We start from the raw sequence: 24,234 nt of genomic DNA, 5'->3' as shown, positions 1-24,234 counted from the left end.
AACAAGGAGATATAGAGACAACCTAAAGAGGGTCAAGAAAAAGGAGACAGCACTTGAGAAACGGTATATTATGAAGATAACCCCTTGTTGGGAGAGGAGAAGGACCTAAATGCCTTCAAGATGAGTCAAAGAATAGCAAATCAACTGACAAAGTATAGAAGAGTTCAAGGGTATGTGCAGTTGAAACACAGAGTAGCAAACAATGGATAAGACAGATCGGATGACTGTGGGTAAAGGGTTGTGGGTCGAAAGATTATACCTGTATGCCAGCCAGGGTTGGCTTTTTCAAGAACCAGGCTGAGAAAATTAGTTGAGGAGAGAAAGTGAAACTGGATAGACTGAATCATTAACTGTTATGTTGATCCAAGTTGAACTCAGTGATTAAATGAATAGTCACAGAGAACTGCTTACTGGTATGTGTGCATGAAATCTACATGTTAATCGTTTGGGTTCAAAATGCAGCTATTTCCAAGTGATCAAGGTCAATATCAATACTGATAAGTTAGATTGATGATATGTATCTTTGATATGATGTGCTGAAAATGGTACTTTACCTTTGTGGTCTTCCTCCTTAAAACTCATTAACCCCCACCTAAGCATGAGAAAAATATCAGACAAATCCCAACTGAGTAAGACATTCTACAAAACACCTGACCACTACTCCCCAAACTGCTAAGGTCATCAAAAACAAGGAAAGTTTGAGAAACTGTAACAGCCCAGAGGAGCCTAAGGAGATATGATTAAATGTAACTGGTATCATGGACTGTAACAGATAAAAGGACGTTAGGACGTTTTCTGTAACAGAAAAAAGGAAATTAAGGAAATCTGAATAAAGTATGGGCTTTAGTTAATAATAATGTATCATACTGGTTTAACAGTAACAGATATACCATATTAATATATTAGTAATAGGGAAAACTGGGTGTGGGATATAAGGAACTCACCATACTATCTTTGAAATTTTCCTGTAAATCTAAAACTATTGTAAAAATATAAACTTTAGTTTTTTAAACGCGGTTTCATTTTACTTATTAATCTTGAGCAAGTTACTTACCCTTTCTGTGCCTCATTGGCCCCATCTCTACAATTAGAATGATAATAATAGCAATCTAACTCAGAAATTTGTGAAGACTAAATGAGGTAATATAGTACTAAAATGCTTAGAACAGTGTCTCACAGATAGCAAGCCCCCAATCAATATTAGCTATTATAATTTTTGGATATTTGTATAGAAGTATTTTATACATATTGACTAAAAGTAGTCTGATATATAAAATATTAAACCCTAACTTTATAAACAAAGGTTGTTTATAATGAAATTATAATGAAAATATAAATAATGAAAATTTCTCCAATATGTCAATATTACATAATTTCAAAATTGGCAAATCCAGTAAAGTGTAAACCGTGTTTAAGCTATGGTCACATGGTGAGCCACTATGTAAGCCTGGCTGGCCCTGGTGAAAATTCATCCTGAGTTAAAGTCATTGGAACCTACTGCTCACATAGGTCACAACAGTTACTTAGGGTTTAAAATTCCTCATGGTATAGAAACCAAAGTTTTTTATTTTATTTTAAAAACAAAGTAATGACTTAGAGTTGATTCCACAGACAGAGAGTGGCTAGGCTATAGACCCAAGATCCAAGTTAAAAGATAAGAAATCACTTAGATGTGTGACAGCAGAAATTACCATAAGCGGAAGGCTCAGGCAGACATTTCTCCTACTTAGAATACAACTAATCAAACATATTAGCAACATATGCTGCCTCTTAACTTCTGCTTTAACTTGTCTGGACCCACTGTAGGGGTTATGATTCTGTGTATGTAAAACCATTAAGTTGTCTTCCCTTTTTTCTAATAACTCAAAATTTCAATCTGAGTTCTGAGGTCTATGCAAGTATTACGACCGCTTAAATGAGAAATTCTTCGTATATTGTATTTCCCCACCATGTGATATCAATCTATAGTATACTCAAATAAAATGTTTACTATATATTTTATTATTTGCAAATATTATATAATGAAAATAACTATTTCCAAGTTATATACAAAATCTGATGAATGTCAGTGCAGCTTCTTTTGACATTAACAGTGATAGTTTTTGATTTGTTTACAGTAGAAGGGCAAACACCTAGAGAGATTGCTTACTTAATCAAAAAGCTGGGGGCAAATAAATTTATCCTCATAACGAAGATCAAAGACTCAGAGCTGGAGGACTGAAGGAGGATGTGACAATTAGATGTATTTAAATCTAGGGAAAAAATGGAAAAGTAAAAGTATACACGCAAATGACGTTTCTAAAATCTAGAATACTTTTTTGCAATAAGATGTTGGGATAGAAATTTTAACCCACCAGGAATATTAAATTTCTTTGACAGATTTCCCCTCTTATATCTAAAAATCAAAGACATGTTCTCTAAGTACATTTTATTTTTGAAATAATATTTTAGAAATAGTTTGGTCACTGCAGATGTGAACTGTTTACTCCCATCTTATTATTTACTCTCTCAATCTTCTTGATTAGCATTTGAAAACAACTAAATTTATTTTAAATTTTAAAACATATAATTTTCTTATTTTTATAACTCCTACAACTAAAAATAACAATTGTATTTTCTTGAAGTATGCACATAGCTACCTCAGTAAAAAAAAAAGTCTTTTTCTGTCATAATGAATATCCCATCAAGATGACACTTTAATATGGATACTAAAGAATAGATTAACTTAATTTCAGTAATCATTAGCTATGCAAACTACTTCTGTTGAAGGAAGTAAATTATAGTGACCTATGTGTGTACAACCTTTCTAAGGTTATACATGTATATAAATTTTATACTCACATATGCATACTCTCTCCAGGTAGTAGATACATGTTAAGATTTTCATAACTAATGCTGGTAAACGAATGAATGTTTTGGTTTTTTTCTAATTTTGTTAGAATATTCTTGATACATTGTATTGGTTTCAAATAAAAAGATGATTACTCTTTGGTTTCCCTCCAAATGGGAATGGTTTTATCCCCAAAATGATAAACCCTGAACCTTTTAATATATACTTTATTCTTTTTATGGCAACAAGTATCCAAAGAAAATACAAAACAATGAAACCATATTAATTCAAATAATCTCCAATCAAAATTATTCGTGGTTCCTATTCCCTTAAAATAATGCTAAATCATAAACTAATTAAATTTTAAAAAATTAAATACACTAGTTACCTATGTAGAGATATTCCCTTCTCTCCATTAAACAAATGATTACAGAGGACTGTTCTATATTTGTTATTATTCCAGCATCACAGTTCAGAATTCCATATTCTGAAGATTAGAAGAGAAGGCGGTAAATATCCCCAAGTAAAAGATATCTGAATATACGAACTCATTTTGTCTCCATCTCTTATGATGCCTATATTAATAATAACCAACATACAAATTACAAGTGTTATCAAAACCTGTAAAGAAATTTTAAAAGAAAAAGGATCCAGTAATTAATCTAGAAAAATAATAAGCCTTTAAATATTTTTGAATGAAGGTGAATCAGAAAGATGACTTTCAGGCCCTAACTTGTTACATAATATGCTATAGTATTGATAGTTTAAACTGATAAAGAAGAAAATTCATTTCAGAGGTAAAGCCTGGTTCCACGGGTGAAGGTGGATAAAGTCATTATGAAATTACCAATTTTTAATTTTCTCTCCTCAAACTCATTTCCTCTCCTTTTTGCCCCCTTTTCACCAGCTGACCACATCTAGCTCCTCTATGTTCCCTTACACTCTACTGAAGGAATGTCCTTCATTTCCCTAAATAGCACAATTTTCAGAGAAGTGAAGGCAACAGGAATTAGTAGAGCTGTCATCTTAGAAAGAGACATGTTACTGTATTCTCTGAATTAGTCTGGAGGGCTGCAACATAGGACAAAGAGAAATAACCATAAGAAAAATATTATTGATAACTACAATGGTGCAAAAATTATTGGCAACTACAATATACCTCTCCTCATAAAACCTTTCATTTGCATAAAAATTTAAAAATGACTCTATAATCTGTTGCAAACTAAAATGTCATAAAAATTTTTATACTATAGAAATGTCTTCTATAGTTTTGCTATGACTATAGAAGATAAACGAATGAAGCAAAATGCAAGGCAAGGATGCATAAAATTGCTACCATGTATTATTTTCAGGGCAGAGCCAGATCTATATAGGGAACACAAGATATTTCAAAATGAAAGCTATTTGTTGTCTTTATAATTTTACAGAATTAAAATCAATATTAGAACATTTAAAAAAATTCCAGCAAAAGTATCACATATACATACCAAGATATTACATATGTGTATATATGTAGAGGTATGTGTATATATATATATATAAAATCATAGATTTTAAGTAATAATACTAAATTATTTTAAACAGTATATAGAATATACCCCCACACCCCATTTCTATCAGTAAGAAAATAATCAACCTGCATGAACTGGAATCAGATTCATTTTCTTCTTCACTAGTGCCATCATCCACTTCTGGTCTATCCAGCCAGTGTGCACCGCCACAATCTTCTGCTGTAAACTCAAACGCAGGGACTTCAGAGGTGGATGCCATTGGCCAAGAAGGTGAATTCTGAAAATCCAGTTGGCTGGACCTTCGGTAACCAATTGAAGCCAAAGGCAATTGTAGGCTACACGGATCTAAAAACTTTCTCCCACCGTTTGCTCCAGTCTGTCCTCGATTCCAAAATTCTCCCTGCTGGCTGTCAACTGTAGAATTCGGAGATGATCCTTGATGGCTAAACCACCTCCATCTGATTTTCAAAATCTGCTTCACATCAAACTCTTTACGAGAACCAGACATCCTCAGAGAAACCAAGTGATCGTCTAGGCAACGGGCAAAAAGCACTGCACAATTTGTGCATCCAACCAAGACAAGAGAAGTATATGCCCTGTTGTACACAATAAACAAATTGAAAGGAAAATAAATCACATTCACATATATATCTACATTTACTTTTATACCAATATATCAGATTATAGAGAACAAAGGACAATGAAAAAAAGATGAAACACGGTGGAACATTCCATTCAATCAGAGCAAACTCTCATCCACCTATCCTGAAACAGCTAGACCACTGTCCCCTACTCTCCTTTCCCTTACTGACCATTAGCTCTCACAAACACTGACAGCATTCATTAAAGTCCTTTTAAACGCAGAACACCACCCCCTTTTCTTAAACCACAAATGACAGTGACAGAAAGCACTATCCCGTAGTCGCAGTGTCTCAGTCTCTGCTGCTTAGTATATTAACTCTTTTATTGCTGAAACAAGAAATGTATGCCACAGCATTTTCCTTTGTACTTAAAAATCACTGTAAAACTAAAATGTTTCTATTTTTATACTAAGTTCCTAAATGAGATATCACAAAACAACAGGTTGTTTTAAAGTTTTTTTAAATTAGATGAGTTATAGTGATTTTCAAGCTGGCTCTTTGGATGCGGGGTCAGGAAGAAGGAGGAGTACAAAGATGGGGTTCCCATTCACTGCTCTCCACTTCTATCTTCTCCCTTCAGGAAAGGAGTGTGTTTCATTAATATAGTAAGATCTGGGTAAGACTTCATCTGAGCAAAGATATTGAGAAGACTAAAAAGAAAGAAAAAGTCTGAAAACTACAAAGGATCAAAATACGACAGTACTTATTCTTTCTCAAATAAATGACCTGAAGTCCATATTGCTCTATAATTAGGATTGAGCCACTCTGAATTACTACAATAGCCAAATTTCTATGACACTACTTAGGAAAAGGAAAGTGTGGCTCAAGAAAGCTACCTAGGACTGGGATAGGATTATTTCTTGGGTGTATAAGTACCCCGATGGTGCCCTCTGTTGTTGGCAAAACAAAGCAATGGTCTGAACATGGTTACAGCTAAGGAGAATTGATAAAGCAAATAAAAATCTATCAAATGCAATCAAATTTTAAAATATTGAATGATTATTGTGAGCAAGACACTCTACAGGCATTATGGGGGAACAGATACATACATCTTGGTTCCTACCCTCAAAAATAATTAAATCGAGTTACTGAAACAACAAAATTGATAACTTAAGTATAAGAAATATTATAATGCTGCAGTATTAACATTTTGTCATCTACAAAAACAGAGTTTGAGTTTTCAGGGTGCTCAATATCTAGTGCTATATCAAAATGACAAAATAAATGACAGAAAAAGCTGCTTTGGAGGCTTACAAAAATATTGTGAGGTATATCTTAACCTCACACAGCTCTTTAGGAGAATAAAAATTATTCAGAGAAATAAGACTAATAGGCATGAAAAGCCATATATAATTTTGTGCCAAATACTGTAGGACAAACCATAAATACTATAAGAAAGAGAAAGGAGATATCAGGATGGTGTGGAGTGCTATGGGCCAGTTTCATTAGGGAGAAGGCTTCTAAGAATAGTAAGAAGTTTTACAGCCAGAATGATGAAAGATTTTATAAAGGAAGAAAGATATTAACAAAGCATGAAGTGAGCACACTGACAAAGAAAGAGGGGGGAATATCAGTTTGATCAGCCAACCAGAAATACCTAATTAATATTAAGGAGTAATAAGAGATAAATTTGGATGCATAAGATGACATAAAATGCCCTGAACACACATCAAAGGTGTAAAGGCTAGCAGGCAATGTTAAGTGGACTGTTGAACGGGGCAATGTTTTAGAAAATTAATTTGGCAGTAGTATGCAGGATGCATTAGAGAATGAAATGACACCATTCCCTCTCCTCTCACCTCTGTCAGACTCCTTTTATCAACACCCTTCTAACTCCACTCTACCTATCCAACTTTGTTTCTAACTATTTTCCAAATGGACACACTGCTTCATCAGTTAAGACAAAGTCTACTGTGCTTCCTGTTTTACATGCTGTTTGTGTCCCAATTTCTCTGGTTTTGAAATCCCACTCATCCCTCAAGGTTTAGCACAGATACTGCTGCCCTTAGAAAGGCTTCTCCAATTACTCTAGCCTTGTGGTTCTCAACAAAGGCAGCAACAGCTCTCTGCTCCCACACCCCAGAAAGGCTTCTGGAAGAAGGGGGCATGGATTTTTAGTTGTTGGAATGACAAGAGAGGGCTATGGGCATTGAATGGGCAGGGGCCAGAGATGGTAAACATCTTGCAGTGCATGGTATAGACCCACACAATGAAGAAATGCCACTGTAGTAGTTCATAATGATCTTGCCATCACTGTCTTCATGCAAATAAGAATTTACGAAGCATTTACATGTTTAAGGCACCACAAGAGGTAGAAAAATAAATAACAAAGATCTTTCTTTAAAGAGGGCTATACTCTGGTAGAGAAAAGGATAATTAAATGAACATTACAAATAAAGAATACATTTTGATATATATAATTTTATATAAATATAATTTCTAATTTCAAATTCAATCTGTCAACATGAAAACAATTACCAGAGAGTCCATTTACACTGTGCCAGCTCCAAAAGCTAATTTTAATTGTTTTGCTGTTTGGTTGATTGGTTGGAGCCTGAACACAAGAGTGGACTTCATTAAAGACCACTGAGATGGGCTTCCCTGGTACCGCAGTACGTAAGAATCCTCCTGCCAATGCAGGGGACACAGGTTCGAGCCCTGGTCCAGGAAGATCCCACATGCTGCGGAGCAACTAAACCCATGCGCCACAACTACTGAGCCTGCGCTCTACAGCCTGCGTGCCACAACTACTGAAGCCCGCATGCCTAGAGCTTGTGCTCCGCAACAAGAGAAGCCACTGCAGTGAGAAGCCCGTGTACCACAACGACGAGTAGCCCCTGCTTGCCCCAACTAGAGAAAGCCCACGTGCAGCAATGAAGACCCAATGCAGCCCAAAATAAATAAAGTTTAAAAAATTTATTAAAAAAGACCACTGATATGCAAGACATTTCCCGATATAGAGAAGAAATCCAAAGATGTGAACGTTAAAATGTTGAACCATGCCTCCACTCCCAAGAGGGGCCAAAGACCCTCTTCACCAAGGTAGTGAGATATACATTAAATAAATACCTCTTTAATGTAGTAGCTCTTCTGAGTAGACTAGAGATGCATATGGGAGATTAGCCACTGAAATAGGCTTTCTGATTTTAAAGGGATACTAGGATCTTGGGTTGACAAAGGCCAAGTAGCAGCCTTTAACCACTGCTGTAATAGTCATGGGTTTGGTTACATGCATACATACATACATACGCATGTATATACAAAAGCTCACCACCACCCCAACCTTTTGTATTGGTGGACTCATACTGCATGCTTTTTTCACTGAGACACTTATTTTGTCAATCTTCCTCCTTCTTCCTGGTAATCAATGTTGACAGCTTGGTGTACAGCCTTTCACACCTTTCTCTTTGTTTATAAAATTCATATCCAAACTTATATACACATATATAGGAGTTTTTGTTATTGTTTTATAAAAGAGATCATACTGTATACATATTTTTGGCATTTTGCTTTTCCCACCAAAATTATATACATGGAAATATAAACTAATAATGATCTTTTTAATAGTTGCATAATATTCCATAATTGTAAAACACAATTTATTAAACTACTTCCTTGCTAGTGGGCATGCAAATTGATTTCAGTTTTTTTTGTTTTATGCTATTAAGATAATGTTGAAATAAACATCCTTGTGAGGCTTTTGTGTCTCTGGAATTTATTCACAGGAGTGGAACTGCTGGGTTGCAAGTATGTGCATCTTAAATTTGAAAAGATAGTTTACTTTCCTGAAATTTATATTTTCAAAAGTAAAGTGAGTGTATCCTCATTCATTTTCACAGGCCCACCAGTCAACAATAAGTATTATAATTCTTTATATTTCTAATATGAGCCCTCTATATCAACATCATTTTGATATAAACCACCCTTTTCCCACTGAATTGAGGTATTATTTTTGTTATGAATTTTAACAGTTCAGGATGCTAATTCTGTTGCACCATTTGTCTATTTTTATGCCAATATTAGTGTTTTAATTACAGTACAGTTACAATATGTTTATTATTTGTTAAAGCAAGTTCCTATCTACACATATAGTCTTTTACAATAAATTTTAAACTAATTTTGAATATGTACTCTTCTATATATACTTTAAAATAATATTACCCAATCCTCTCAACAAAAATCTCCAACCCTAGGGACTTCCCTGGTGGTCCAGTGGCTAAAACTCCATGCTCCCAGTGCAGGGGGCCCAGGTTTGATCCCACATGCTGCAACTAAAAGATCCTGCACACGACTGGCACAGCCAAATAAATAAATAAATATTTTTTAAAAAATCCAACCCTATTGAGATTCTAATTGGAATTGCATTAAATTTGTGTATTAATTTTAAGATGGTTGGCATTTTATGATATCAAGGCTTCACATCCAAGCATGTTTTTTAGTTTGTTCAGATCTTATGCTCATTAATAAGATTTTTAAATCTTTTAACTATACATCCTGTGCCTTTCTTATTAAAATTTTTATCATGTTCTTTTATTTTCTCTTTTTTCACTGTTGTAAATGCAATAAATTTTTTCTAGCATTTCCACATGGTTATTGCCATTATAATAAAAGTATTAAGTACATTTATCTTATATCCAGTCCTTTTATCATACTTTCTCATTAGCTTTGATATTTTTAAAATTAGTGTTCATTTCTTGATAAGTTAGAGGCAACTTTGAGACATCTAGGTGGAGATGTCAGGTAGCTGGATAAATGTTCCTGGAGCTCAGATCCAAGCTCCAAGGAACTCTAACAGATGAAGGCAAAGGACACTAAGAAGGAACAACCAATGAAGTAGAGGAAAATCAGCAGTGTATGGTGATAGGCAAGTCAAGGGATAAAGGTGTTTCAACGCAAAAGCCATGGTCACAATGTCAAATGAGAGGTCAGGTACCACGTGAAAAGAAAAATGTCCACTGGAATTGGCAATATAAAAATTTTGCCAAATCAGATAGGAGCAGTTTCAGTAAAGGGTTGGGGACCAAAGCCAGACTGCGGTGGGTTGAGAGTAATGGAAGATGGGAAATAAGAGAGAGCATGTACAGACAACGCCTTCAGAAAATTCTGCTCAATAGTGAGGCTGTGGAATGAGATTACAGCTGGAAGAGTTGAGGAATCAAGGCAATGGATTTGTTTTGCCTGCTTGTTTATTTGTTGATTTAAAAAAACACAGAACATATTAGAATGATGAGAATGATCCAACAGGAAGGTAAGATTGATGATTGCAGGCGAAAGCACTGGAGCAAAAAAAGTGAAGACTTTGATAAAAGAAAAAGGAATGGCACCTAAGCACAGTGGATGGCTTGGATAATCATTGTAGGTGGGATATTTCCTCTACTGTAAGATTTATGACTTTCTAAATGCATTGATTATTTAAAAAGGAAAGAAAAGACATGCACTAGTCAGTCTATTCAAGTTGAAAACCAAATAAGTCCTCTAAAAGGAGTCATGAAATAATAAAGATTAGAGGAGAAACTAAAGAATTAAGAAATGAAATGACAGAATTAGAGATCTATCTCTTTAAAAATGTGCTGGTACTGATGAATGGGGAGATTGGGATTGACATATATACACTAATATGTATAAAATGGATAACTAATGAGAAACCGCTGTATAAAAAAAAAAAAAAAGAATCCACCTTCTAATGCCGGGGATATGGGTTTGATCCCTGGTCGGGGAGCTAAGATCCCACATACTGTGGGGCAACTAAGCCTGCACACCTTGACCACTGAGCCCGTGTGCTCTAGAGCTCACACGCCACACACACAAAAAAATTTGCTGGTATCTTCTCTTACCTCCTAGCAAGTTCAATCAAAGAAAAAACAAATTAGAACTTAGAATGAGGATAACATGACCATTAAAATAGAATATTTAAATAAAAGACTTAAAAAATAAAAGATCACTATTGCAACAAAAATTTTAAATGTCATATTGAATAATGGAAATGATGACAAATGGAGAGAATTTAGGTAAGCAAAGTTGGAAAATACTCCTCAAAGACAGAATTTGCTCAAAATCCTTTATAGCTAGGTCTCTAACAATTTTCACCTAAGCTTAAGCCTGTCTAAGCATGGGTATTTTGGGGGAAAATCTTTACTCTAACAAAATACATTAAAAAATGATCTATTCATAAAGTAGCTTGTTATAACCCACTGATAGAAAGGGGTTTACAGAAATATTTCCCAGCTTTAACTGAATTCTTGGGCCAAATACTTTATGAAAAATATGTAGTAAACTTAAGCATTAAGGTTTTCATGGCATGGAATTCAGCATTTATTTAAATAACACTTTTTCTTCTGTCCCATCAACTTTTACTATACAATATAATATTGTTTCACTCAAAAATTTATGCATTTCTGATGAGAAGTCCTTCCTAGGGTAATTATTTATGAAAGAGCAATACATACTAAAAGGCATTACATTGTTAAATTATCAAAATGGTTTGCACAGGCTACTCTATATAAATTAGATCCCTCATCATTCTCTATCCCCTTGACCCTCCTGATTTTTTTCACAGCACTTATCATCCCCTAGCATATGAGATGCTATTCCCTTATTATTATCTTCACCCTCACCACAAAGTTAGCTGCAGTACAGCTTTGTTTGACTCACTGCTGTAGCCCTAGCACTTAAAACAGTACCTGAAAGACAGGTGCTGAATAAATATTTCTCTAATGAATGAATCCAATAACTATAAGAGCAATAATAAAAGATATATACTTATTATGTACATTTTTGAAATTATAAAATAAACTTAAGGGGCTTCCCTGGTGGCGCAGTGGTTGAGAGTCTGCCTGCCGATGCAGGGGACATGGGTTCGTGCCCCGGTCCGGGAAGATCCCACATGCCACGGAGCGGCTAGGCCCGTGAGCCATGGCCGCTGAGCCTGCGTGTCCGGAGCCTGTGCTCCGCAACGGGAGAGGCCACAACAATGAGAGGCCCACGTACCGCAAAAAAAATAAATAAATAAAAATAAACTTAAGAACCAAATGTTAAAAGAATATTAGAAAACATTTACCTCTGGTGACAAAACCTTTTTAGTATTTTTTCAACTTAAGAAAAAAATCACAATATATTACTCAAAGAATTTCTCTTTTCTATTTCATTCTTTAGGCATAAAATTTGTATCACTTTGAAATCTACTGGCTAAACAGCAGATATCTTTTCAGACTGACATTTCTTTCTTCAAACTGATTATCAAATTATATTCTGTACCTCTTTCTTGTTTTAATAACTTTGCTTTACTTAAATTTGAGATACAAAAGCTCACACAGTATTTAAAATAGGTAAGTGTCAATTATGAATACATTATTTTAAAAGTAATTAAGGAATCCACATGCAATTTCTGCTTCAAAACTTCTCATATGTTAGTTTGTGAATTTAAAAGATGACATTACTCAATATGACAATAGCAACACTGAGATGTCATTAAGATACACTGCAGATGAGCTCACTTCAACAGTATGGCTTTTAAAGCTATGGCTTCACTCAACAATTTAAATTACAACCATTTAGTAACTGGTTTATATGTGTAATCATTATTATACAAACCTCTCATCACATAGTGTTTTTAAGAAAACAGTATTTGTTTTATGAGTAATCAATTTTAATGAATCTATTCCTATAGTTTTAAGTGTGTACTACATATTGCATAAAACACATCAAGAATTAATTTTACTGTACTAACTTAGCAGCACTTCACCTCCCCAATTTTCCCCTCAACTATAAAAAGAATAAGTTACAACACATGATTTCAAAGAACCCTTTAAAGTTTGATAATTCCAGGACACTTTTAAAGCTCTGTCAAATTAGGTCTTTTATGAGAACTTGGCTTATTTTAAAAATTTGAAGACTGATATAATTCCACTAACATTTAAAAATGTATGGCAGCAGGGCTTCCCTGGTGGCGCAGTGGTTGAAAGTCCGCCTGCCGATGCAGGGGACACACACTCTGAAATCCAAAATTAAATTTCTAGCACAATGTTAAATCTTTCACTCTGTTAAAAATATTTGGGAAATATTTCTGATTAAACAGTAAATGAAAATTAAAAATAAGTATTGAATTTAAATTCAGCTGTAACAAGCTAAGAGATTTAGTTTAGCTTTGTAAGTTATACGGTAGATTGAAAACAGCAGTTGAGAACTCTCCTATACACTGAAAACTGAAGACTAATTTCATGGTAATAGCCATCTAATACAAGGATTTTATTTCTTTGTGTACCCTAAAAGTATTGTGATATATACTTATATGAGATCAAGGTGAAAAAAAATGAGTGGGCTAAATTTTAACCTTTAAATTATGTCTCCTTGCTATATGGTCACATAGCATTCCAAACTACTTGCTCAGATAATTCAATAATCTCACTGAAATTATTTACTTAATGTCTGCCTTCTTCCCTAGACTGGAAACTCTATGAAGATTACAGAAAGGACTACGGCTTTTGAAGCACTTACAATACATGAACTGACATTCAATTTTAAAACTGCAATACAGCATGGTAAAAATATACAGGGGCAAGCACAGGATGCTAAGATAGCTGCAGAGGTCAAAGATATATTTCCAGTTAAGCTGGAATTCTAAGTATAATAAAAGCCCCCTTGTTGGATGAAACCCATAGCTGGTCCACTAAATGAAAAAGTTAGTAAGCATAAAAATTATATTTACATATTCTTAAAGGTTTTATTTCAATTTAAACATAAATGCACATTCATTCATAAATCTTTTCATATAGGGTTAATGCCACATATTTGACGTGGGCCTCCTACTGAGTTTGGGTCCTCTTTCTTGCATAAGCCATGCTCACAATGACCCATCATCTACGATTTCCACTTATTGCTTCTATAAATGGAGAGAGAACTTAAAAGCACTTCTGAAAGAATATGAATACAGAATCCATTAGTCCAATGGTCTATCCACCACGAGATAAAAAACTTGCCCCAGAATGTAAATTAATGCACTGCTTCCTTCAAGGAGAAAGTTTTACCACAAAAAAAAACTCTCAGCTGAACCAAACAGTGTGCTTAATGATGTAGTTAATTTACATTCTGGTGTGGGCTCCTTATTTCCTTGAGAACCACTAATAGTCTAATGACCAGTTAGCTGGACCATGGACTTGAACACTTTTAACAGCCTCTGGTTTAGGCTTTGATGATGTTCCCCCTAGTCTTTTACAGTTATCCAGCCTTCATCAAATTTGATAGCAAATTTGTTAATAATTCATTTATACTGAGATGACGTCCCAAAGCAGTCAACTTAATTTTCAAAGAATGAATTCTCTTTTTCTTACACTCTCATGAATTTACATGTTTACCAACGTTTTATAGTTACCATAACAAGCATAACTGTTAAAAATAGGTTTGTGAATAAAAATAACCAACTTTTGGTAAGTACCCAACTCAACAGGTAGGCACAGAGTCATGCAGGTCTGCCACGGAGTAGCCTACTCAGCCATGAGTGATCACTTGGCCCCTGGGATCAGTAAGTACATTTTACAGAGGGAAAAGAGTGTGTTAGGTTAAAACCATGAGTCAGTTCACAGACAGTTGCTGTCATTTTCCCACATGGTCACTTATTAGTGGTAGCCTAAGTGGTAGAGCAGAAAGAACTTGAGTCAATAATTGAGCTACTCACCAGCTAGCTGTATAATTTGGACAAATCACTTTACCTCCTCGATCTTCAGTTTTCTCTTAAGATAAATGGACTAAGTAAGTAGCATGTGGAAGAACTGAGTAAGAACGTGAATTTGTAAAACCAGCTACCACTTCCTCAGTGTGCAAATGTGCAGGGTAACACGGAATACTTTACATTGAATTGGGCATTCAGTTGTCACAGGCACTTGGGCAAACAGGGGTCATTCCGCTTTCCCCTTACACGTGAGGACCTTGAAGTGAAGTGAGGCTACATGTATCTGTCTGGTGAGTAGCAGGGTTCAATTTGAATCCAAGACTGGCTCTAAAGACCATACACTGTCAAGTACATCACACTGCTTCTTGCTTTTAAAGTATTCTCATTTGCAACCCACAGCTACCTTGTTAGAAGGCAGAGTAGGTATTTACCCTCATTGTCCAAATTGGGAAGCAGACTCAGAGTGTAGCTAAGTCTAGGTTATCAAGGTTAGCTATCTAGAAGAGAGCCATAGAGCAGACTTAAATGCTTTATCAGTAAGACTGACCAAACTAAAAGCAAAAAGACAATAAGCAAGAAAAAAAGAGTACTTACCATATCACTCCTAATATAACAAAATACTAAGTTCATCATTATTGCAATTAAGTGCCAATATGGCATTTATTCACCAAGTACAAATGCCTCACAGATTTTGCCCCACTTGGCTCCCTCCCAACTTCTGTCACTATTTCTTATAGTGTGAAGTGCTGACCCACATTAACATCAAAAGTACCTTTTCATCCCTCAATTGTCCATTGGGACTAACAGCTTGTAGTAGAACAAGTTACATTTTAAAAATCAGCTAAACTAATATTATATGGCCTTTTAATCCCCAACTCATCTATAAAAGTTATCACAATTGATACTTTGAAGACCATAGCATGATTATAACAAAATATTGACTTTAAAAAACAGCCCTTTGGGGCTTCCCTGGTGGCACAGTGGTTGAGAGTCCGCCTGCTGATGCAGGGGACACAGGTTTGTGCCTCGGTCTGGGGGGATCCCACATGCCACGGAGCGGCTAGGCCCGTGAGCCATGGCCGCTGAGCCTGCGCGTCCGGAGCCTGTGCTCCGCAACGGGAGAGGCCGCAACAGTGAGAGGCCCGCGTACCGCAAAAAAAACAAAAAACAAACAAACAAAAAGAAAACAGCCCTTTGACTTGATGACAGGTCAAAACGAAAGACTTCCTTAGCACCACCTCCTTAGATTTTGTGAATTTAAGTATGTATTTGCTGCGGCACAAGGATGAAAATCATACCATAAATCTGATGGCAAACCACTGCTAAATTCCTGCTGGATACTTTATGTTTGGCATGTGCACATAGCTGTCTTATGTACCATAAAAAGTAATAATCTGTATAACCATAATTTTGTCTTTTACTGACCTGAACCAAATCCAGTAAGTGTTTGTCTTCTTTGTAGCTTTATGGTGATGGAAAAAAGTAATCAATCAGTACTCTCTAGACACAAATATAATCAAGCAAAATTGCCTGAGTTCTTGGAACATAATGAGCCCATCACAGATCAACTTGACTCTGCTGTAGGATCAATCAGATTTTATGAACTGTATTTTATATTAGATAGAACAGTGTAAGCTGGGTAAGGAAAGGGTAAAAAGGGCAATGTAAGCAATAGAGAGGAGAAAAACATGAAGCACTAGGTTTCTCAACTGCTCATAATTAGAAATGGTTAATCACTACAAATGTTAAACCAGTTAGCTATTAAAGAAACTCCCTGGCTTGCCCTACAACCAGGCCTAAAAAACCCAAACCAAACCAAAAAAAAGGGGAAAAGAAAGAAAGAAAAGAAGTGAAAAAGCCACCAAAAGACTGTTCTATAATTTAACTCTGGCAAAAAGCAAACTAAGGCATGCTAGTGAGTAAAATGGCGATCAGTGGAGACCAGTGGAGGCGAGGATTATTTCTTAGTGTTAATCTAATGTTCTCAGGCAGTCCACAGCAGTCCTCCCAAACTCTCAGTCTTCAAGTTGGGGGTTGGGGGGGATGGCAAATAAATTTTAAAAGATGAACTGGTTCCATCCAGTGGACCATGTTGAAGCTGTCCAGCAATTCTAAACTGCAGAGCACAGAATTGAATATTCCCTCTTTCTGCTTATAAGAGAAATATCTCCCCAAAGAAAGGCAAATATTTACTAGAAATGAACCAAACAGCCTCAAATTTAAATCTCTTCTAATTTGCTCTTCACACTATAGCCAAAGTTAACCTTCCAAAGTGTAATTCTTGACATCACTCTTACTTAAAACTTTTTTTTTCCCTGATCACCTACAAGATAAATAAAAGCCAAGGTCTTTAGTATGGAATTCAGTGTTTTTGACAACCTAGTAGTCCTTGCCTACCTTTCCAGTCTTCCCTTTCTCTCAAGCTCTCTATTTCACACTTTCTGTCACGAAGAGTTAAAACACACTACATTAACATAAGCAAAATGAATATTATTGAGTACTTCGCAAATGAAAAGGACTATGGAAGACACTGTGGATAATGACAAGTGTGGGTAAAATCTTTTTCCCGGGCTTCCCTGGTGGCGCAGTGGTTGAGAGTCCGCCTGCCAATGCAGGGGACACAGGTTCGTGCCCCGGTCCGGGAAGATCCCACATGCCGCAGAGCAGCTAGGCCTGTGAGCCATGGCCACTGAGCCTGCGCGTCCGGAGCCTGTGCTCCGCAACGGGAGAGGCCACAACAGTGAGAGGCCGCGTACCGCCAAAAAAAAAAAAAAAAAAAAAAAATTTTTCCCTTCTACTACTAACTTTCAACTAACTCTCTTGGCTCTATTCCCCTGGCAATCTGATGGAAGTATGTATGCCGACTATGTTACCTGGCAACATTGCTTATGATAAAAATGATCCCCCATTAGTAAATTTGCATCTGGATTCAGAGGAATGATAAATGAACTATAAATACCTCTTAAGAAGCCATAGCTTTGACTTTCCTAAGTGTGGTGGCTCTTGTAATTGGCACATTCCCTGTGGGGACCCTGGAAGCTAAGTTTATGGAATCCTGTAAGAGAGAACTGTCGCCTGTGGGACACGAGGATTTTAAGCCAACTCAGCTCCCGCATCTTCCTGTTGTGAGCTTTGTCTCCTTGCACCTAAGCTTTCACAGGGAGAGATGTCTCCCAGGTGGCTACAAGAATGGCTTACGTGGCCTGCTGTGAGGATTACAACCACTGATGAGTAATATGTGATGCTGCCTTGCTGGCAAGCTGTGGTTCCTGTCTGATAGCCTTCTGAGTAAACAAGCCTGTGGCAGTTTTACAAGTCTGAACCCAAGAAGATCCATTCATTTGCACAGCAACAAGACTATAAGAATGTCTTAGAATGACGTTCCAGATGTTCTACAATCTGAACCCAACCCCTTCCTCTTTCTTTTTTTAGCCTAACATGTATCCCTGTCAAATCCCACCTGATCTCTTACACAGCTTTTACTCACCTTCCTCTGTTGTTATTTGTTCCTGGGGATCCCCTCTTCCAGGTAACATATACTACCTCTCCACAGTCCATCCCTTCAGCCATCTGCTAAGGTGAAGCTACGGACGTTTTTCCAAAACTAAAGGAGATATTGCATAGGTAAAGAATGCCAAGGGAACTCTTCTAGAGAAGCTAAGTACACAGTTTACAGAAAAAGAATGGAAATTTATCAAGAATAAAAATAGGTTAAGTTGGTGGGGAAATATGGCGATCATGTTAAAGGGTAAAATGCCAAGTAGAGTGTCTAGACCAATTTGGAGGATAGAAAAGAACAGCGTAAAGCAGTCTATTAAGTGCTCCCTTCTGCATTATTAACCATGGGAAGAAACCAGGGAGCCCTGCATTAGCATCAAAAGTAGGTGACTTATAAGAATTAGACAATTCAGTAGTCTGTACCTTGGGAGAGGGAGAAGGGATGGCTAAAAGGATTACAATGGAGATGGCATTTGCCAGTGTTCGGGGAGGGGATATTGTTGCCACAAGTCAGCTCTAGTTCTACCCTCTTATCCTGATTATTCTAATCAGCCTGTCCCAGGATATCTGCAAGCTGATGTTAATTATGTAGAACTTTCACCAGCATCACAGGTTTCTTTCATCCTAAGCTATTAGAACTGCCTCCTTTATTACAAAGTTGTCAATTACCCTAACTTGTTATATTGATATTTTAGGGCCAACTCTATTATTTTCAAATTCTGATAGTGGTTAACTTAAGAACTAATCAAGATGTGGCACTTAGAAAAAAAGTAGTTCTTTTGGAATTGCTAAAGGCTCTAGTTAGTTTCCTTTAAGTGTGTGAACTCTTAGGTTAAACACACCCATTTAACAGCAGAATAGAGAAAACCAGTCAACAGAGAAAAAGAGGAATTAAGTATACGTGCAGAGAGAGACACTGGCAAGAAATCATATAGACCTGGAGAGGGGCAAGCAGCCCAGCTGCTAACTTTCTGTTATTGATGCCAGTTGCCTCTGAGACTCAGCTGCACTTCTTGCCCTTGGATTCTTTGACATAAAGCTATATCCCTTTTCTAACAAAACATCCTTTTTGCTTAAATTAGTTTAACTAATTTTCTATAACTTGTCACCAAATAATCCCTAAGACCAAAAAAGATGGTTAGAGGCAAAGTGTAACAATGTATATATACATAATCAGGTTTTATCATATTGAAAGATTCTGTTAATTTTTTTTTTAATGTTGTTTTAAAGAGAAAGGGAAAGAGAGAGAACTCAATTACAGTTATTTTCTGTTGGGGTATAAACTTTCCATTCATCTTTTTATCCTCATGGTATCTAACATCCTGCCTCATACACACCACATTTAACAAATGTTTATTGAATGGACATATAATTAAAAAATAATGAAATCCACTTGGCCAGTTTGTCTAATTGGGAGTTTTCAAAAGCATTTCAGTTCCAATTAATAAAATACGTTCTTTAAATTCTCATTAGCATAATTCTACGATTATATATATATATACACAAAGGAATGCTGTTTTCTATTCTCTAAATAGAATACTGAAAAACACAATCTGGATCTGATTTATTCAGATTTTGTATTAACTTGTGGTACTATAAAGTCTGCTTAGGTTGTTCTTAAGACTATTCCCGTTCTCCTCCTTCTGGGCACGAGATAGAATTGCAGTTCTCCACCTCCTTGAAGTTGGGTTGCAGTCATATGACTTGTTTGGCCAATGAAATGGCAGTAGAAGTTACTGTGTCACTTTCATGCAGAGCCTTAAGAGCCAATGTGCAATTTATCACATCTTCTCCCCTCCCTAACAAATGTGGAAGCAGGGGTTGAAATGGAGCCTCTGACAACCTGGAGCTCTAAATGATTATTGCAACAGAGCTCTCCTGCTGACCCTAACTGAGCCTGACTGAGCAACAAACCTTTGTTGTTTTAAACCACTAAGATGTGAGGGCTTTTGTTACCACATCATTATTTATCCTGATATACTCTGCAAACCCCTCTCATTGTCTTCAGAATGGTAACATTTTGTACAGCACTGCATCATTTATAGAATACTTTCTTATAGAAGTATCACTCATTATCCAAACTCTCAAAATCCCAACACAACTGGATGGAGTCAAATACATTTTTGGACTAATCCCTCATTCTCTCAACCCCTCACTACTTGCTATCTGAAACTCAGAGACCAAATATATTGGAATAGGATGATATTCCTTGCTGTTCAAACTCTTGCCATCTACACTCAAGAACAGAAAAAAATTGGACAGTAAAGGATTCCTGATACATTATTTCATTTGTGCCCTTAAAGCTGTTTTTCTACTGCCCAGTATCTACTAGACTCTCAACATCTATTGAATGAATTGTGTGCTGTCATCATTCTAATCTTACAAATAAGGAAACAGATTCAGAGAGGTTCATAAACTTACTGGAAACAACCCTGCACATTAGTGGCACAATCCCAGATTTTCTGGCTCCAAACCCCTTTCCATTACGTACCATGCTTTCCAAGATCTCTTACAGCTACAGAATTCTAGGATTTGATAGTAATAGTACCAACAGTGTTTAGGATAAAAAGTAAATGTTAATGACATATTTACATCCAAGAATAATAAAAGTCAACCTTTAAGGAGTTCTACTTGCCTAAACCTAGTTTAATTCAAGACCCTGAGTACCCTGAAGCACAGAACAGGAAAAAGTTCTCGAGATCATTTGGCAATTTGCAGAACAACGAGGAACTATAAAAAGAACTCCAGGAAAAAGCAGCCTTTTCCTTTGATATATAGTATTTTAAAATTCTGACTTTTAGGGACTTCCCTGGAGGTCCAGTGGTCAAGACTCTGCACGTCCAACACAGGGGTCGAGGGTTTGATCCCTGGTCAGGGAACTAAGATCCCATATGCAGCACAGCCAAAAAAAAAAAATTCTGACTTTTAGATTATCTTCAGTTTGGCTCTTAATAAACTGGCTAACCTCAAACCCTTTGCGCTCTAATTCTTATCAAACCTCAGCTGTAAGAAATATTCACAAAGAATCACCTGAAGGGGGCTTCCCTGGGGGCGTAGTGGTTAAGAATCTGCCTGCCAACGCAGGTGACAGGGCTTCGAGCCCTGGTCCGGGAAGATCCCACATGCGGTGGAGCAACTAAGCCCGTGCGCCACAACTACTGAGCCTGCACTCTAGAGCTCACGAGCCACAACTACTGAGTCCATGTGCCATAACAACTGAAGCTCACGCACCTAAAGCCAGTGTTCCGCAACGAGAAGCCACCACAATGAGAAGCCCGCGCACCACAACGAGTAGCCCCCGCTCGCCGCAACTGGAGAACGCCGGGCGCAGCAACGAAGACCCAACGCAGCCAAAAATAAATAAATTTTAAAAAAAAGAATCACCTGAAGGATAGGCAATCCACCCATTTCTACAGGTTCAGTGGTTCTCAATTTGTGTTCCATAGTCAAATAATTTTGGAAAAGGTCACACAATACATCCCCCTTTAAGACAGTAAACTTGAACATTAGCCAAGAAATTGAGAAAAAAAACTATTGAAATTTGTCTAACCCAGTTATCTCAAACTTATTTGAGCTCAGAATCTTATTTTAAGAAATAAACTACTAATTTCTGAGGCCTAAGAACACAGTTCGGGAAATACTGTTCTAGGTAATTCTAAACATTATGAATGGATAAAGTTAAGCCTTCAGAGAACTCACCTTTAGAGTCTTACCATTGTCCTATACTGAAGAACACTGTTAACCAAAATTCATCAGTTTCTGTAGGGATATTTTAAAGCTGTTGTCAACTGTATCACAACAATCTTCCTTTTTATTAGGGCCCATGAGAAAATGTTCCTCTCAGGCCTCATTACTAGAAAATGTCGTGCTTATGCAGGAGAACTGGTTTGTTTTTATCTTGGAATTAGAAACACACTGAAACTTATTTTATTCCACTCTCTCTTTTTTCCGCCTGGCTGCCAGGGAAGCCCAGAGCCAAAACTGTCACCTCTAGTACAGGATCTTATGCACTTGGTATTATCTTACCCTTGACTTTGTAGTCATATTTTCCCTGCTCTGCCTCAATTTTTCTCATTTAGTTTTGTTTTACCCTACAATACTATATGGACACTAAGTTGCTTCAAATCATTTTTGAATCTATTGTATATACTAAGTCCTATTTTCTTACAATTTCATATTGATATCTCCCTACCTGTCCCATTACCCCAAAATATCAGTGTCACCTTTGTGTAAAAGTATCCACAGAGTTATGACAAGCCAATAGAACATACACATTCACAATATAATCAAACTTGCAACGCTTAAACCAGAAGAAAAGTTACTACTGGTTTTTCAGCGGTCTAATACCAAAAAGACTTATTTAACTCTTTTGGAAACGTAAGGACAACTACCATTTATTGGGTACCAGTAACTGCTAGGCACTTAACACACAACAGTTTCACTTTATTATTTGTTTTAAAGAAGGACATTGGCATTATACGTGATCCCTGGAAAGATGCACAAGAAACTGGTAATATTGGTGGGTGGGGCGAGAGACTTTGTGTATCTCTTTTGTACCGTTTGAATTTTAGGAATCTATTACTCAAAAAATTTTTTTAAAAAACGGAATAATAAAGACGGCAGAAGTGCTTTACTCTTTGATTCAATAAACTTTCTTCGTCAGCTTTTGATCCCTGCGTATGCACTGAAACGCCTAAATGAAAAAGTTTCAACCAGACACGCCGGTTTTTATTGAAATAAAGTCTCTTTCTGATTCTCCTCACTCCGGGTCTGAGGCAATTATATACTTAAAAACTTAGATTATGATCGCCTGCGGGTAACAATTAAAAAAAAATTCGATGTGGTTTCCACTTTGTTTTACTGGTAGAAGAGGACGGGGAGGAAGCACTGATTCTGGACAGCAGCCCACGCCGCAGCAGGCCTGCCACAAACGCCGCGTCCAGAACTTTGTACAACTCGAGGGCAGCCCAGACGCCGCTCAGGACTCTCGGCTGCGCGGCGGGAGACCCGGCCGGGGTTCGAGCCCCGGGCGCGGCTCGGGGAAGTCCCCGCCTAGCCCACCCCTCCGGACCGAGACGCCCCGGGGCCGCCTCCCCGAGGGCCCGTCCGGAGTCGGGCAGCCGCGGCCGGGCGGGAAGCTCGCGCGGAGAGGGGAGCGGGCCTCGGCGCGCGGCCGGCCCTCTGCGGCCCCATCCCCGACGCCGAGGAGAAAGTCGCACTTACCGCGTCGGGCTCTGGAGGCGCCCGGTGGTCACGGCGGGGCGGGGCGGCCAGGCGGGAGAAGGAGGGAAAGCGGGGAACGGGGGCCGGCGGGCCGAGGAGAGGGATGCTCGGCCCCTCGGGCGCCCCCAGCCCCTTCCCGGCAGCCTCACCCCCGGCGCCGGCCGGCCCGGAGCCAGCCACTCCACCTCCGTCAGGCCGCACCAGGCCAGTGGGGAGAGAAATTAGTCTGGCAGCCCCGAAGGGGGGGCGAGCGAGCCGGCGGGTGGTGGTCGGGGGTCGGCTCGCCAGTCAGTCCGGGTGCGGCGCGAGCGGCTGCCCGCCCCGCCCCCTCCAGCCTGGCTCCGCCCCCTCCAGCCAGGCTCCGCCCCTCCTCGCCAGCCCGCCTGCCCCGGGAGACGCCGCCGCCACCCGGTTGGCGGTTTCCCTTGCCCCGGGAGTGGTGCCCGCCGACGGCCTGGGCCCGGGGAGGAAGAGGAGAAGGGGGAGGGGCGGGGAGTAGAGGGGAGGCAAGGCCGCAGGCTGCGGGGAGGGGAGCTTGTGGGGGAGGAGAACGTCAGGCTGGGTGGGGCTCTGGGGGGAGGGGCGGGGCGCGGAGGACCTGACAAAGATTCCGGTTGTTCCCCGCCCCTTGAAACTGGGATGAGGGGGAATTCCTGGGGGTGGAAGTTTAGGAAGACGTCCGTCTGCAGGGCTGGAAGCCGATCAGAGAGCTGGCCTGTGTTTTTTTGATTCCTTGGAGAACAGGACTGTATTGTCCTAGAGCTTTGGGGGAACTCACCAAGAGTTGCCTCTCTTCTCCAGCCCCTGCAACCCTTCCCCTTGCAACACTCGGATAATTATTGTGCTCCAGGTAGTGGGTTTGTGGGT

The 24,234-nt window shown here is 38.2% G+C and overlaps 1 protein-coding gene across 2 annotated transcripts in view; it reads right to left on the bottom strand.

Moving 5' to 3' along the window:
* The window catches only part of KLHL5 (kelch like family member 5), a 74,206-nt gene extending 50,529 nt beyond the window's left edge, over positions 1-23,677 (bottom strand). Inside the window, exons 1-2 of one of the 2 annotated variants that reach the window (XM_030881046.2) lie at positions 23,368-23,677; positions 4,467-4,937 (exon numbers count right to left, since the gene is read on the bottom strand). In XM_030881046.2, the coding sequence (XP_030736906.1) occupies positions 4,467-4,849 (383 nt within the window). In that variant the 5' untranslated portion in view covers positions 4,850-4,937; positions 23,368-23,677. The remainder of the gene's footprint in view (positions 1-4,466; positions 4,938-23,367) is intronic. The other variant, XM_030881047.3, reaches the window with a different exon arrangement.
* Between the last annotated feature and the right edge of the window lie 557 nt (positions 23,678-24,234).

The sequence above is a fragment of the Globicephala melas genome, chromosome 5 (assembly GCF_963455315.2).
Source record: "Globicephala melas chromosome 5, mGloMel1.2, whole genome shotgun sequence".
NCBI classification, from domain to species: Eukaryota; Metazoa; Chordata; class Mammalia; order Artiodactyla; family Delphinidae; genus Globicephala; species Globicephala melas.
Note: the sequence above shows the minus strand (reverse complement) of the source record. Positions and strands in the feature narration are given on the sequence as shown.